Source organism: Dipodomys ordii, unplaced genomic scaffold (genome assembly GCF_000151885.1).
Source record: "Dipodomys ordii isolate 6190 unplaced genomic scaffold, Dord_2.0 Scaffold25, whole genome shotgun sequence".
NCBI lineage: Eukaryota > Metazoa > Chordata > Mammalia > Rodentia > Heteromyidae > Dipodomys > Dipodomys ordii.
This window is the reverse complement of record NW_012267241.1, coordinates 11,335,488-11,349,653: the sequence shown is the minus strand read 5'-3', so window position 1 is coordinate 11,349,653 and position 14,166 is coordinate 11,335,488. Positions and strand designations below refer to the sequence as shown.

Sequence of the window (14,166 nt, the reverse complement as noted above, 5' to 3'; positions counted from 1 at the left end):
TCAAATTAAATGGAATTAGGAATCCTACCTACCAAATGAAAGAAGCAGCAAATTAGGCCTAAATAGAAGTATCCTTATAAACATAAAAGCCATTGATTAATAACAATTCTCAGCCACACTTTAAATGAAGTGTTATACATTTTGAACTTTAACAACTGCAGAGGTGGGTATTGTTATGTGCATTTTGTAAGCTGGTTATCTGAAAATAGGTTAAGTAAATTACCTAAAGAGAGACAGCTTGTAAATGGTTGAGGTGGAAATTCAACCCACATCTGCCTGGCATTTCAGTCTTAATAACTATGCAATAGAACTGTTTAAGATATTTGCATTATAGCCTTAACTTTTTTTATTTGTACCTCTGATTACATTGCTCTGTTCTCCCCTTGTCATTTTGGAGTGAATGCTTCTGAAAGCCTTAAGAGAGGGAGATTACAGAAACTGCCACTGACAGTGATGGTACAGTTGCTATAGTAACCATCCCACCAAATTGGTCTGTGCTGCTAGGCATACACTTCAGCCTCTGTGATACACCCAGACTGACTGGGGTGCCTCACAGTACCAATGAACCCCTGTTAATGCGCACCAAATAAGAAGTGCTGAGGGCTTAATGTATATCTTACAGTATGACTGTTTCTTTCCAAGTTTTCTTCTCAGACTCACAGATTTTGCATTCCCTCTTTCATTCCCTTCCTCTGCACAGGATGCTCTGGTGTGGAGAGTTGTACAGATGCTAAACATTAGGGTCCAGACAGCTGTATGCAGCAGCTTTGCTTTAAGCAGGATTTATAAATAACATTATTTTCTTTTTACCAGTGTAGGAACTGACGATCATCCCAAACCACAAGTATAATGATCTGATAAGAGCACATGCCTTTGAAGGAACTGTACACTAACTAGAAGCTAGCAACCGACAATATATACTTTTTAGGTATATACACACATATATACACACACACATACATGCAGTCAACTGTCCACATTTTTCTACAATGCCTCTGGGTTTTAAATGACTCCTTCTTTCAGATATTGATGCTTTCTCTCTTCTCCCTTTCTCTCCATTTCACTGGCCTCGCCTGTCTTCAGAGGCACCTGAAGGCACATAAGGCAGGGAAGTGAAACCGACTGTAATTCTTCAGTTCACTTCTCTGCAGCCTCCAGTGAGCCAAACTCCATACGGTGGCCCAGCTGAGCTCTGAGAAGTTCAGAGTCCCTGTGCAGGTGCAATTTACCAGCCCTGCTCACAGGCTCTTTGGGACCCAAGAAGCCAGACGTTTATATCTGGGAGGTTCTTGGGAGCAGAAGACACACACACACACACACACACACACACACACACACACACACATACACACTCAAAAAAAGGCTCCCAGCTTGATTGTATCAATTAAAAATAAGAGTGACCCTTTGTATGAATGGAAAAAATGAAATGTTTTTTTTTTCAAATGTAAAAAAGAGTATAATTTTCTCTTGGAGAATTAAATACAAGTTGTGGAAAGCCCTTAACAATTCTAACTTCCCACTTTTTCCTAGTGCCCTTGGTTTCACCTTCAGGATTCTTCAAGTACATCCCTTGGGTCTTAGAGATGTCTGATTATTTTTGTGTCTGCAGAGGAATTACAGATATAGCCTAGACTTTTATTGGTAGCTAAACGCAAATTCAGGTAACATTTGCTTGAAGTACCTTTTAAAATCAATAATCCATCAATATTATAAAGGATTTTATTTTTAGTTATTCCCCCTCAATACCTTTTCCCTAACCCTAAGTAGATCTATCATTATAGAAGCATTATCATTATAAACCCATTTTATTGACACAAGACAAGTTAGGCCACTCATTTAGGTTTTTATGGTTTCCATGCATATCTTGTTTCTGTTTGTGGTTCAACTAAAAAAAATCCTGACATGTAGAATTTATCTCTGTGGTGCTTGAACCTCTACAAGGCAGACAGCTTGTGTGATTTGGAGTGCCATTTCTGGACACTCCCTAGAAAATGTTTATCTCCTTCTCCCCCCTCTTACCCTTCCCCTCCTCCTTCCTCTTCTTCCTCCTTCTTCTTTCCTCTTTCTTTTCTCCCTCTCTTCCTCCTTCCCTCTTCTCCTTCCCTCCTTCCTTCCTTCCCTCCCTCCTTCCTTTCTTCTTCCCTCCCTCCTTCTTCCTTCCTTCCTTTGTTCTTTCCTTCCTTCTCTCCCTCCTTCCTTTCCCTTTCTTCTTTCTCTCCTTTCTTTCCTTCCTTCCTTCTTTCCTTCTTCCTCTTTCTCTCTCCTTTTCCCTTCCTTCCTTCCTTCCTTCTTTCTTTCTTTCTTTCTTTCTTTCTTTCTTTCTTTCTTTCTTTCTTTCTTTCTTTCTTTCTTTCTTTCTTTCTTTCTTTCTTTCTTTCTTTCCTTCTTTCTTTCTTTCTTTCTTTCTTTCTTTCTTTCTTTCTTTCCTTCTTTCTCTTTCTTTCTTTCTCTTTCCTTCTTTCCCCCCTCTCTTTCTTTCTCCAACTCTACCTCAGAATCCAGCCCAGCCCAGAGCTTGTGAACAGCTTATGTTCAATACAAAGTTGAGGAATATTCCAGAGCATAGCTAGTGTTTTCTGGGGGTCAGGGTGGAGTGAGGGGTGATGTTGGTGCTGGGGCTTGAATTTAGCACTTTGTGCTTCTAGGAAAATTTTCACTGGTAAACCATACCTCCTGCACTTTTATGCACTATTTTTGAGACAAGGATTCATATTTGTCCAGGCCCAGGCTTGGACCATGGTTGGCCTATTTTAAGATTTCCTCATAGATTGGATGATAGGTGTGCACCACCACACCCAGCTTCTTACACTGGTAAGTAGCATCATTAACTTTCTTCCCTGGGTGTCCTGGAATGGCAATCCTCCTGACCTTACCCTCTCATATGTTTAAGATGAAAATGCCTATTGGCTGGGAAGGTGTCTCCTGTATATGCTTGGGCTGTCCTTAATCTGAGATGCTTCAGAACTCGTCTCCTAAATAGCACAGTGTTATTTTTTTATTAATGGCAAAAACTGAACATTTTCACTGTGGTGTAACATAATCATGGGCACTCGTTTAACAAAACCCTATGAGGTTGTGAGCCTCTCCTTGCTTCTTAGATGTATTGCCTGCTCAGATTGCATGGGAGTGAAGGCAGTTTTTTACAGTTATATTTTTATTTTCTACTCATGGCTAAACTTTTGAACACTGAATAGAATTATACTAGACACCATAACTGACCTTTCTTTGTAATATTGTTTTCTTTTCTTTCTTTTTTCTTTCACTTTCTTTTTTTGTTTTGTTTTGTTCTGTTCTGTTCTGGATCTAGGGCCTGAATTCAGGGCCTTGCTGAGTCCTTGAGGGTTTTTTTTTCCTGCTCAACGCCCCTGCTCAATTTCTGGCTATTATGGTGCTTACGTGAGATAAGAGTCTCACAAACTTTCTTTCTCTGATTGGCTTCAAACTGGAATCTTCAGATCTCAGCCTCCTGAGCAGTTGGGATTACAAATGCAAGCCATTGATGCCTACCTATATTATTCTTTTATTTTGATGACTGAGTTTTTCTTCTTTTTAATGGCTGCTAAGTCTAAATTATGTAAGATTGAGGATATAGTGATTTAAATAATTCTTGACTTGTTTTATCTGTTCAACAAATATTGAACTTCTAATTTCTGGAATTTTCTTGTCTATTTATTCTTCTGCTAGTTCTCTGTTCTTTTTCAGATAGTTCAATTATTAATAATTTCTTTGATTTCCTATATTTTCTTGTATTTACTTACTGCTCATTTTTCTTCTTTTTTTCACAGTCTTATGATTTATTTTCTCTCTCTTAATTCCTCACTATTATCAGCTTTCAGTAGTACCATTCTGCTTCGCTTTCACTGTTGAGTCTAGTTCCAGTCCCATTCCTATTAATACTTTTCATGAACAGATAAATCTTTCTGATAAATAAACATACTCTGTTAAAACAAATCATTCTAATTTTTGCCTATATTGAAATATTATTTTCTTTTTTCTTTATATTTATATTTTACAAAGGATTGTTACTGGTAATTCATTCATCATGGCATATCTTTGTAGGTAATGGAAAGAGCACAGAAAATAAATTTACTTTTTCAAATTCTAGATGAATAACAGAAACATTCACGGCATGACAAAGGTTAAAAATAATTTTCCTGAAATCAACAGAATATATTTCCAATGAAAGGAATCTTATGTTATTAAAATATACAGATGCTTTCATAGTTCTGATTGCTGTACAATGTGAAAATACCACCAACATTAATAGTGTTCTGTTGGCACAGAAACACGCTAATAGCCCTGTAGTACTTCAGCCCACCATAATCCAGGGAACATGACTTCAGTTCAAATTCAAACTTTAATCTTTTGTTCTTTTTTCCCACAGTTAAACTAAAAGTTTTAATATTTATTTATTTAAATAATTAAAATGGATTAGTTCATTCTAGTTCTAAGCAATCACACTATTTAATCCCCTATGTATGAAAATGAATGATTAAATCTGGTAGACCAATCCATAGTGTATTTTCATTCTCTTCTTGTAGCTTAAGAAGATTAGAAGGTAGAAACTTGAATTACTTCTGTGGTACAGTAGAATAAATATGTACCAACTGTAAATTAGTGTTTGATGTTTGTAGGACTCATGTATATTGTAGACATGAGACCTACAAACACCAAACACTAATTTACAATGTCTACAATATACATATCTACAATATACATGAGACCTACAAACATCAAACACTAATTTACAATACACACTCACAACAAGTGCATATTTTGCAGACAATAAATATTGTTAATACACCATTTGGTTGATTGCAAAGTACATATCCACGAGCCTCCACTTTCTAACCTTTAAAAAAGCTAAAAGAGTTCTGAACAATTACAAGCAATATGAGCAATATGTTAAGCTCCTAGTAGGTGCAAAATTAGTGATAGCTCTTGCTATTATGGAAAATAATGGTTAAAAGTATGGTTGTGACTATATAGATGTATATACACATACATATGTTTGTGACTATAGTCATCTTTAAAATTATCGCCATTTTTATTTATTAAATTTGCTGTGGGTTTTTTGTTTTGCTTTTTTGCTTTTGTGTTGGTGGTAAAGCTTGAACTCAGGTCCTCAAACATCTCATTGCCTAAAAAAAATCTTTCTTGGTTTGTTTTGCAAAAGACTAGCACCCTACCACTTGAGCTATGACTTCACTTTTTTAAATTGCTGTGTTAATTCAAATCTCAAGGGTCTATTCTAATTGTACTTATAAATAATAATTCATATTAAGCTCACATTTTTGGATCAAAGCCAGGCACTGAATTAAATGCTTTGCTTACAAATATTCAGTGAAGTCTCTGTCCAGTGGGGAAGCCCACACATGAAACAAATCTGCAACAGAATGAATGCTTCTCCAGGGTTACTTACCTAGGCAAGAAGGATCTGAAGTCACACTCAATGTAATCGCAACTTAATGGATTAATTTGATATCAGAAATCCCACAACAGCTGCCTTTTGATCAAGGCAATTAGAATACAGGATAGCGGTCCCTTCCAATTTATATGCATATATGTAAATATTTTTAAATATATATTCTAGTAGGTATGTATATTTAAATAAATATATTCATGTATAAATATGTGTGTATTAGAACACTGGATATGTACCAACCTCAAAAAACAATGAGTTAAGCAGACTTGCTGATTAAGTTTCTCTAATGGAAATGACTAAAATGTAGCGGTTAATCATTAGGAACAATATTTAAGCTACTCTTGATTACCGATCATTCTACATTATAAGCCTTTAAGAATGGTTGCAAAAATGAGTAACTACCTCATTCCTTATTTTAATTTCATCTTACTATGGGATCACTACTAAAAGTCTTCAGTCTTATTCTGGAACTCTGATTTTGTTTGGGGTCTCTTTTGTTCACTTATACATCCGAAGTACTTGAAACAGAGGTTAGAAAACCATGGCCTAATGAAGAAATCCAGCCAGATTCTTCCAGCTCTAAAAGTTAAGAATGGGCCTTATGCTTTTAAGTGGTTGAAAATATTAAACAGAACAATAATATTTCATAACATGAAAATTAGATGGAATCTTATTGCCTAAAAATGCAGTTTTATTGTAACGCATTCGTGCTTATCCACTGATCCACTATCTATGGCTATTTTTTCATGACAAGTGAAGAATGGAGTCATTGCAATAAAGATCTGTGACCACAAAGTCAAAAGTAATTACTACTTGGTCTTTTTATAGAAAAAAATACTGCTGATCCCTGGAACAAAACTTCTTCTTAGGTTCTTTTGAAACCAGATAAATTAATATTTAACCCTCAGCTTTTTTATTTACCCTAAAAGGAAAGCCTTAAGTCTACATGTAAATCTAAGGTCAGTTATGACAAAGAGCTAGACATAGGAGAAGGAAGCACACTTTATGAGAACATAGACGCAAGTGCTCCACTGTCTGGACTCAGCTTTATAACCATGGCACAATGCTTCTCAATGCTTCTGTGCATCTATAAGATGACGCTAATGATGAAGACATAAAAATTTCATGATTGTAAAGTGCTTATAATATCACCTGGTATAAATAGCAGTTGTAAACAAGGCAATATTCGTGAGTCTGTTTTTAGAAGATTCAGATATTTTAGAAATTAGTTAATAATTTAATCTCAACATGTTAAGTAGGAAAAATAAATACAAGCATGAAATAAAAATTGAAAATGTCCATTTGTCAGTCTTCTATGCCAACAAGATGCATTAATAACTACTTTAATTGCCTTTAGATTACAGGATAAAACTATTTGGTTTTTATACATGTGATATAATTTTGTAATCAATGGTCTTGTTTCAGATAATAAACAAATTGTATTCTGAATGGTTGAGTAACTCCTGATACAAAAGCTAACTACCTAACAACTTCTAATCTGAGGGTATCAAATTGATATAAATGGAAATAACAATTTGGAGATTGCATGGATACAAGATAGGTTTGCTTTGTTTAGGTTGTTATTCAGTTTTCAGGAAGAGAGCCAATAAGAAATACTGTCATACATTTAAAGAGATACTTTCTAAGAACCCAAACCAGGAGCTGTGTATTAGGAAATCCAATGGTGTGTGTGTGTGTGTGCGTGTGCCAGGCATGGGGCTTGAACTCAGGGCCTAAGCACTGTTCTTGAGTTTATTTAGTCAAGACTAGTGCTCTACCACTTGAGCCACAGCTTCACTTCTGGCTTTCTGATGATTAATTGAAAATACAAGTCTCTGGGGGCTGGGAAGGTGGCCCAGTGGTAGTGTTTGCCTCACATGCATGAAGCCCTGGGTTTGATTCCTCAGCACCACATAAACAGAAAAAGCCGGAAGTGGCACTGTGGTCAAGTGGTAGAGTGCTAGCCTTGAGCTGAAGAGCTGAGGGACAGCACCCAGGCCCAGAGTTCAAGCCCAGCAAAAGAAAGAAAGAAAGAAAGAAAGAAAGAAAGAAAGAAAGAAAGAAAGAAACAGAAAAAAGAAAAAGAAAAAAAAGAGTCTTTGGGACTTGCCTGGGTTAACTTCAAACCTTGACCATCAGATGTCACCTCCTGAGTAGCTAGGATTACAGATGTGAAGCACCAGCACCTAGCTCTAAAGGGTCCTTAAATAGGTAGCTAGTAAATACGTAATTAGTCCTCCTGACATTTAAATCTATTTTATCATTAATTTATGACAAAAAAACCTGTAAATATACTATGGTCCATAGAAAATGGAATCTTTGTATGGAAGTCTCCTACTATGTAGAATGTTATTTTTTGACATTGAAATTCTGTATGGGACTATGTAAAATATTTATTATCTGGCAGCTATGTTTTTCTCTTACAGATGTTTTCCAGGAGAAGGGCCAAGGGACTTGGTTATGTGCAACAGCAGCCTGGATTGTATAAATCACTGGTGAAGCTCAACACTTAACCTTTTGTATTTCATAATCATAAGTTATTCAACTTTCAGTAAGCTCTCTCTTGACTGTTACTTTGGATGAAGTGTAATGGCAATGTAAAATCTTAGCTACCTCTAGTTGGTTTGATTTGAGATCTTCTCTTTAATTATGCATTATAAACCAAAAATATAAATAAAAAAGAAGCTTCTGAATTTGATATGCTAACTTAGACTGTAAGTCTCCTGAACTAAAAGTTACAAACTGCCTACAGTGTAATCTGATACTTATTCTTATACTATGACTTTGACCACAAGACTTTAAATATTAACTTTTTAATTTACTAACCACCACCTATCAAGTGAAGTTATTAATCTAAATTTTCATGCTTTGTAAAAGAAGAGACTTTTCCAGGAACTTCTCTAAGAACTTAATTAGTATTTCTCCAAATTAAGAGTTTTATAATGTTACAAAAAAAATGAAAATGAAATAAGAAGAGGAAACCTTCAAAAGAAATGACTTCAAATATCGTAATAGTTGTCATTTAAAAAAATTAATAAGAATAACTAGGCAAAATTCTTATAATTTTTTGGCTTGATGTGATGGTTTGATACATTCATAGATTGCAGAAAGATTAAATAAAACTATTTACCTACGGATCACATTTTTTTGTGATGAGCATGTTTAAAAATCTAACCTTTTGGAAATTTTGAAATATGTGTTATGTTGTTAACAATTACCATAGTGGGTAAGAGATCACTAAAACTTATCCCTCTTAACTAAAACTTTATATCCTTTACCAAGTTTTGTCATCTTACATTACTTAATAGTTAAAATTTGAATAAAAATTTACAAATTTTATTTTATCATTGTAATGTTTAGTTTGCTAAAATAGTATGTGAATCCAAGTGCAAATAGCATACTCAGAAAAATCAAGCAACAAGAGAAAAAAATTAGATTGGTTTCGAGTATTTCTACTAGAAGTTCATGCTTCGACTGCTTTATCATTCTAAACAATAAACATTCAACATTATTTTATTGAGATCCCTGTCTTTCCTAGATAACATATATTCTTAAATTAATTCTCTTGGAGTTATTCCTGATGATATTTAAGATTCATTCCAATACCCTGATCAATTCTCATTTCTGGATTTGAGAAATACTTTTATATCTAGACTAAAAATTATAGGTAGATAAAAAGTAATCAACAAAATATTCTTCAATTAAATTGTCTTCAAAGGAAGTGATATAATCTCCATAATAATAGGTTAACATGTGCAATGCTACTGTTGAACTACACGTAAGTTGGGGAAAACATTTTTATATTAGGCTGATGTTATAATAAATGGGTTCAAAGAATACTAGTGGGTTCCAACTAACAGCATTTTCGTTTATATTAAAGTTAAGGTTGATGGTGCTGGCTATTTTTGCATTCTTTCAGTGAATTAAAATTAGAACAATGTGATTTGCTCCTTCAATTTAAATTGCTTTAGTTTTGCTAAGAATGGAGCAAATCTAAATGATTTTACCCTGATGCCAACAATAGGTTCACAGGATCTCTGTTTCTTTGCTCTCTCTCTCTCTCTCTCTCTCTCTCTCTCTTCCTCTTTTAAAGGAAAATATAGTTTTCTTCCTCCTACAGAAGTATCAGATTCTTACAGCATCCATGACACTTGTCAGCATTCAGTGGTCAGACACTACTACATATCCTTCAAATGATGTGGCCCAGTGAAGCTGGCAGGTATCATCACAGAGCCAGGCAGCCTGGTATCTCTGACATCCACCAGGACAGAGCCAGCAGGCCCCAGCTGATGTGCTGAATCCAGAGGAGGTGGGAAATAGATTTTGCAGTTTTCAAGTCAACTCTCTTAACACTGAGTCCTCAACATACTTACATATAAAAGTATGTTGAGAGCTCCAGTAATTATTTATTAGATCGAATCGATCAGGCTTATCTGGCAAAATTACTCTTAGGACAAATGAAAGCTGAATTCTGTCATCCCTTTGGGTTTCTGAGTTTATTCTAGATTATATATATTTATATGTATATATGCACAAAAATATATGTTATGTTTAGCAGAGTGACATTTACGATTGTAACAGTTACAATTCTTAACTGATGTGCAATGTGAAATATTATCTATATGCCATTTAAATATGACAAAAATTAAAATCAGAGTGTTAATTATAATTCCCATTGGTATCATAACATTGGCTTATCACACTGAGTTTCTTATTTTGATCTTTGGATACATGAAAGAAAACTCTTACAAAATAAAAACACATTTTCTGAGCTGTCCCTTGAACTCCTGGGCTCTGAGTTCGAGCATCAGGGGGTTTGGAGTCTTACTTCTGCTATTGCTGCATTGTTTTTGGACACCATAATACTTTAGCTGATCTACTACAGATGAGAGAGGGGGAAAACTCAGCTTACAGGATTCCATGTTCAAGATTGCTTAAGGTTCCCTGTTGACCTCACCTTAGTACTACCTAAAGAACTGGAGGGACTATCTTCCATTTCTTAAAACTTAAGTTACCTAGTTCTGGTAGAAACATGGCATTTAATGCCACAAGGCTGCACAGACTGTACTCTATCCTTTCCACAGCATTCTGCATGGGGAAAACCCGCATGGGCAGATTTTCAGACTAGTCTACTTTTCCTAATATAACACTTTGGTGGTTTAGACTGGAGTAGGCTGGCATCTGAAATCATGATGTTTTGTCAGGAGAAACTGAAAGGATACTGTTTCTTTTTTCTAAAAAGAGAAAGAACCCTTTGCTAGGGCTCATTAAAAAAAAGGTTTAAAAATGTAACCAATAAAATAGGCTTGCCAATTCCTACAGCTTTCTCATCTCAGTAGCATTTTTAAAGGCATCATTTTTCTCTCCTTTTTGACTGAAATCCATAGAAAGACCAGCACCAACAGCTTTCTAACTTCTCCATAGACAAGCATACAAACCAACTGGAGTTACAGGACTCTACTCCCTCTCCTTCCCAACTCCCTGTTTTCAACCACATTCTTCTTTGAGATGAAAATCCCTCCTCTCCATCATAGTCACTCCATCACCCTGAAAGCATTTGCTTTGCTCTTTATTTTTTTTTAAAGTTTAAAAAAAGGCTCCTCACATCATTAAAAAAAATAAAGTTTAGTTGCCAAAACATGATGATAGTATTTTCAACAGCTACCTGAATGGGCAAATCATTGTGGAGTTCAAATCCGGGGGTGGGGAGGTGGTGGCTGATCTCAAACACAAAAGTGAAGACAAAACAAAACAAAAACCGACTTGTCCATAAGATAGAACAAGTATGCGAGCTCTCCTCTGTCAGCAGTGTCTGGACACTTCTGCCAGCCCAGGGCAGGAAAGAGGAGGGGGTGGAGGTCTTGCCACCAAATCCTAGGTGGCTAAGACCTACTCTCTTGGAGGGTTGGAAGGAGGGCTAGCCTAGAAGGCATCAAAACTGCATTTCTGACTGTCCATCCAGGCCTTTGGCCCCACCTGCCTGTCAATTTCAGCCCTAGTCCACAATTCTTAGGTTTCTCTACTCTGGGGATTTGGCGAGCCTGGGGCATTGAAGCTAGCAAAAGGATGCTATCAGGCCAGCTCCTTACTGACCTTCCAGGGCCTCTTGAGATCAACTTTGGCCACCTCATCTGGATTGTTTGTATTTGTTTTCAATCTGCTGAAGCCTCCTGCCCAGCCTAACCTTTTCTCCCCTTCTCCCTGCCCCCCTCCCCTTCCTTCGGCCTCTCCAGCCCCCCACCCCCTCCACCTCCCCCCTCCACCTCTTTGTTGTCTCCTACCTGCTGGCCAGGCTCTGCCTGCAGTGCTGCCTGAAGGGCATCAGGTGGTAGTTCATGGCGTCCAGCAGCAGCTTCTGGCAGACCGGGTCGGTGCGCATGAAATCCACCGACTGGACCCGCTCCACCAGCTCGGGGGCCGGGATGAGTGCGAAGCGGAGGCGCTTCATGAGGTCGGGCGCGTGCTGCATGCGGGTCTCGCGGTCATGCTCCAGCCACAGCACGGACATCTGGAAGAGCGCCAGCTCCGACTCCACGGGGGGCGGCAGCGAGTCCAGCAGGGCGCGCATCTCCTCGAAGTTGAGCAGCAGCACATCCTCCACCAGGTACTTGTTGGCCAGCTTCTTGGTCTCCTCCAGGCCGTGCAGCGCGGCGATCTTACACACCTGCTTGTAGTTCTGCACCGAGATCTGGTCGTTGAGGAACTGCACGCAGAGCTTGGTGACCTGGGGGATGTGCAGGATCTTGCTGACCGACAGCACCTCTTCCACCGTGTCCAGGGACAGGGTCACGTTGGCCGTGTACAGGTACTCGAGGACCAGGCGCAGCCCGATGGACGAGCAGCCCTGGAGCACCAGGTTGTTGATGGCTCGGGGGCTGGTCAGCAGCTTGTCGTCGGGGGAGGAGGAAGGAGTCCCTGGTTCTTCCTGTGGCTGCTGTGGCGGCTGCTGCTGTTGCTGCTGCTGCTGCTGCTGCGACGCGGGCTGCTGTGGAGGCTGCTGCTGCTGCTGCTGCTGCTGCGGGTCCTTGGGGGCCCCCAGGCCGTCCTGGCCGCCGACCCCTCCCCCAAGAGGGGGGTGGCTGGAGAAGAGCGATCGGAAGTACTGGGAGCAGGAGGCCAGCACGGCCTTGTGGCAGTGGAACTGCTGGCCTTGGGCCGTCAGGGTCACGTCGCAAAACAGCTGCTTTCTCCACAGCAGGTTGAGGCCGTGCAGCAGGTTGTCGCTGTGGCTGGGGTCGAAGGTGGACGTCCTGTCTCCGGATCTGGACATGGCGAGCTGACTGGGCGCACCTGGCTTTAAACCCTCCTCCAACCTGGCAGACAGGGGTGGGGGATGGGGGGGTAGCGGGGGACGGGGGTGGGGAGGGTAGGATGGAGTGGAGGGGGTGGGTGTGGTCGGGGTGGGGAAGGGTGTGGAGAGGAGGGCAAGGCAAAGAACAACAATCGAGGCTCAGCTGGACTGGTTCTCGGAGCGTGGCGGGACCCTGAGGGATGGAGAGGTTGGAAGGCGCCACCCGAAGGGCCCCGTCTGACCCGGGGACGGGGCGGGGGGGGGTCCACACCCGGGGGGGGGTCCGGGCGTCTGTGTGGCGCCCCGCTCCCTCCTGGACACGTCACCCCCTCACTTTCTGGAAACCACCCCGGCTGGGCTGTTGGCTGCGACCGCGGTGGCCCGCAGCGACGACCAAGTGGCAGCTGTGGCCGAGACACCTCGTGGGCTCGGGTCCATGCCGGGGGGCGCTAGCTGGAGGGAGAGGCCGAAAGTAGGGAGTCGGGGCTGCCCCGAGGAGCGCAGAGGCGACCGACGGGCGACGGTTCCGGGTCAACTCGCGCTCCAGTCTTTGCGTCGGGTACCGTGGGCCCCGTCTGGGGGTAGGGGGCCGGGGTGGGGTAGGTGGGGGGGTGGGGAGGAGGGATAGGCGGGTGGGCGATGCCTAGGGCTCTCCAGATCGCCGCGGACCCCTTCGATGATCCGTGCTGCCCCGAGAAAGTCCTAGGCTCCCAGTCTGAGGGAGGAGATAAAGCCCTTTCTTCTCCGGGGAAAGTGCAGCGGAGCGCGGTGCGGGCCGGCGGCGTGCCCTCGGCAGAGGCGGGGAGCTGTCCTCATCAATCCCAGCTCAGGGCCCGCACCCCGGCCCTGCCCGCACCCCGGCCCTGCCCGCACCCCGGCCCCGCAAACTCTGTGCACTTCCTCGCCACCGCTCCGTGTGGCTCATTTTCCCGGAGACGTCTTTAAGCCTGCCGAGGGGGGAGGGGGAGGGGGACCCACACCCCTACCCCCCAAAATTGTTTTTCATAAAAATAAATGAAATATCCCCAAGCCCCCCCTTCTCCCCCCTTCTCCCTCCCTCTCTCCCCTCTCCCTCCCTCCCTTGGCATTTCAAAGCACGGAAGTTCAGGCATCCATCTCCCCTTCCAGCGTGGGGCGCCCCCCCCCCGCCGAGGAAGAGGAGGGAGAAGGCGAGGAGCGGGGCCAGGGCGGAGAGGGGGTGGGTTCTTCTAGGGTGGCATTAAAGCCAAAGCCGCGGGTGTGCGGGGGGGGGGTGTTGAGAAGGGTTCCCGCGGACGGCTGTCCCTCCCCGGGAGCTGTAACTCCTCCAACTAGAAGTTCAAGTTCGAAGGCAGCGGTGGGGGAGGGGAGGGGTTCTCCCGCGGGGGAGGGGTGGGGGGGAGCTCAGTCCCGCGCGGGGTCTCCGCGCCCCCACCCTCCGTGGGTGGCTGGCAGTCCTAGCTTCCTTCGG

At 41.5% G+C, this 14,166-nt stretch overlaps 1 protein-coding gene across 1 annotated transcript in view; it reads right to left on the bottom strand.

Annotated features, from left to right (window-relative positions):
• The window catches only part of Klhl14 (kelch-like family member 14), a 92,995-nt gene extending 79,833 nt beyond the window's left edge, over positions 1-13,162 (bottom strand). The window contains exons 1-2 of the mRNA XM_013014941.1: positions 13,051-13,162; positions 11,707-12,738 (exon numbers count right to left, since the gene is read on the bottom strand). Of these exons, the coding sequence (XP_012870395.1) occupies positions 11,707-12,738; positions 13,051-13,154 (1,136 nt within the window). The 5' untranslated portion in view covers positions 13,155-13,162. The remainder of the gene's footprint in view (positions 1-11,706; positions 12,739-13,050) is intronic.
• Positions 13,163-14,166: the final 1,004 nt, after the last annotated feature.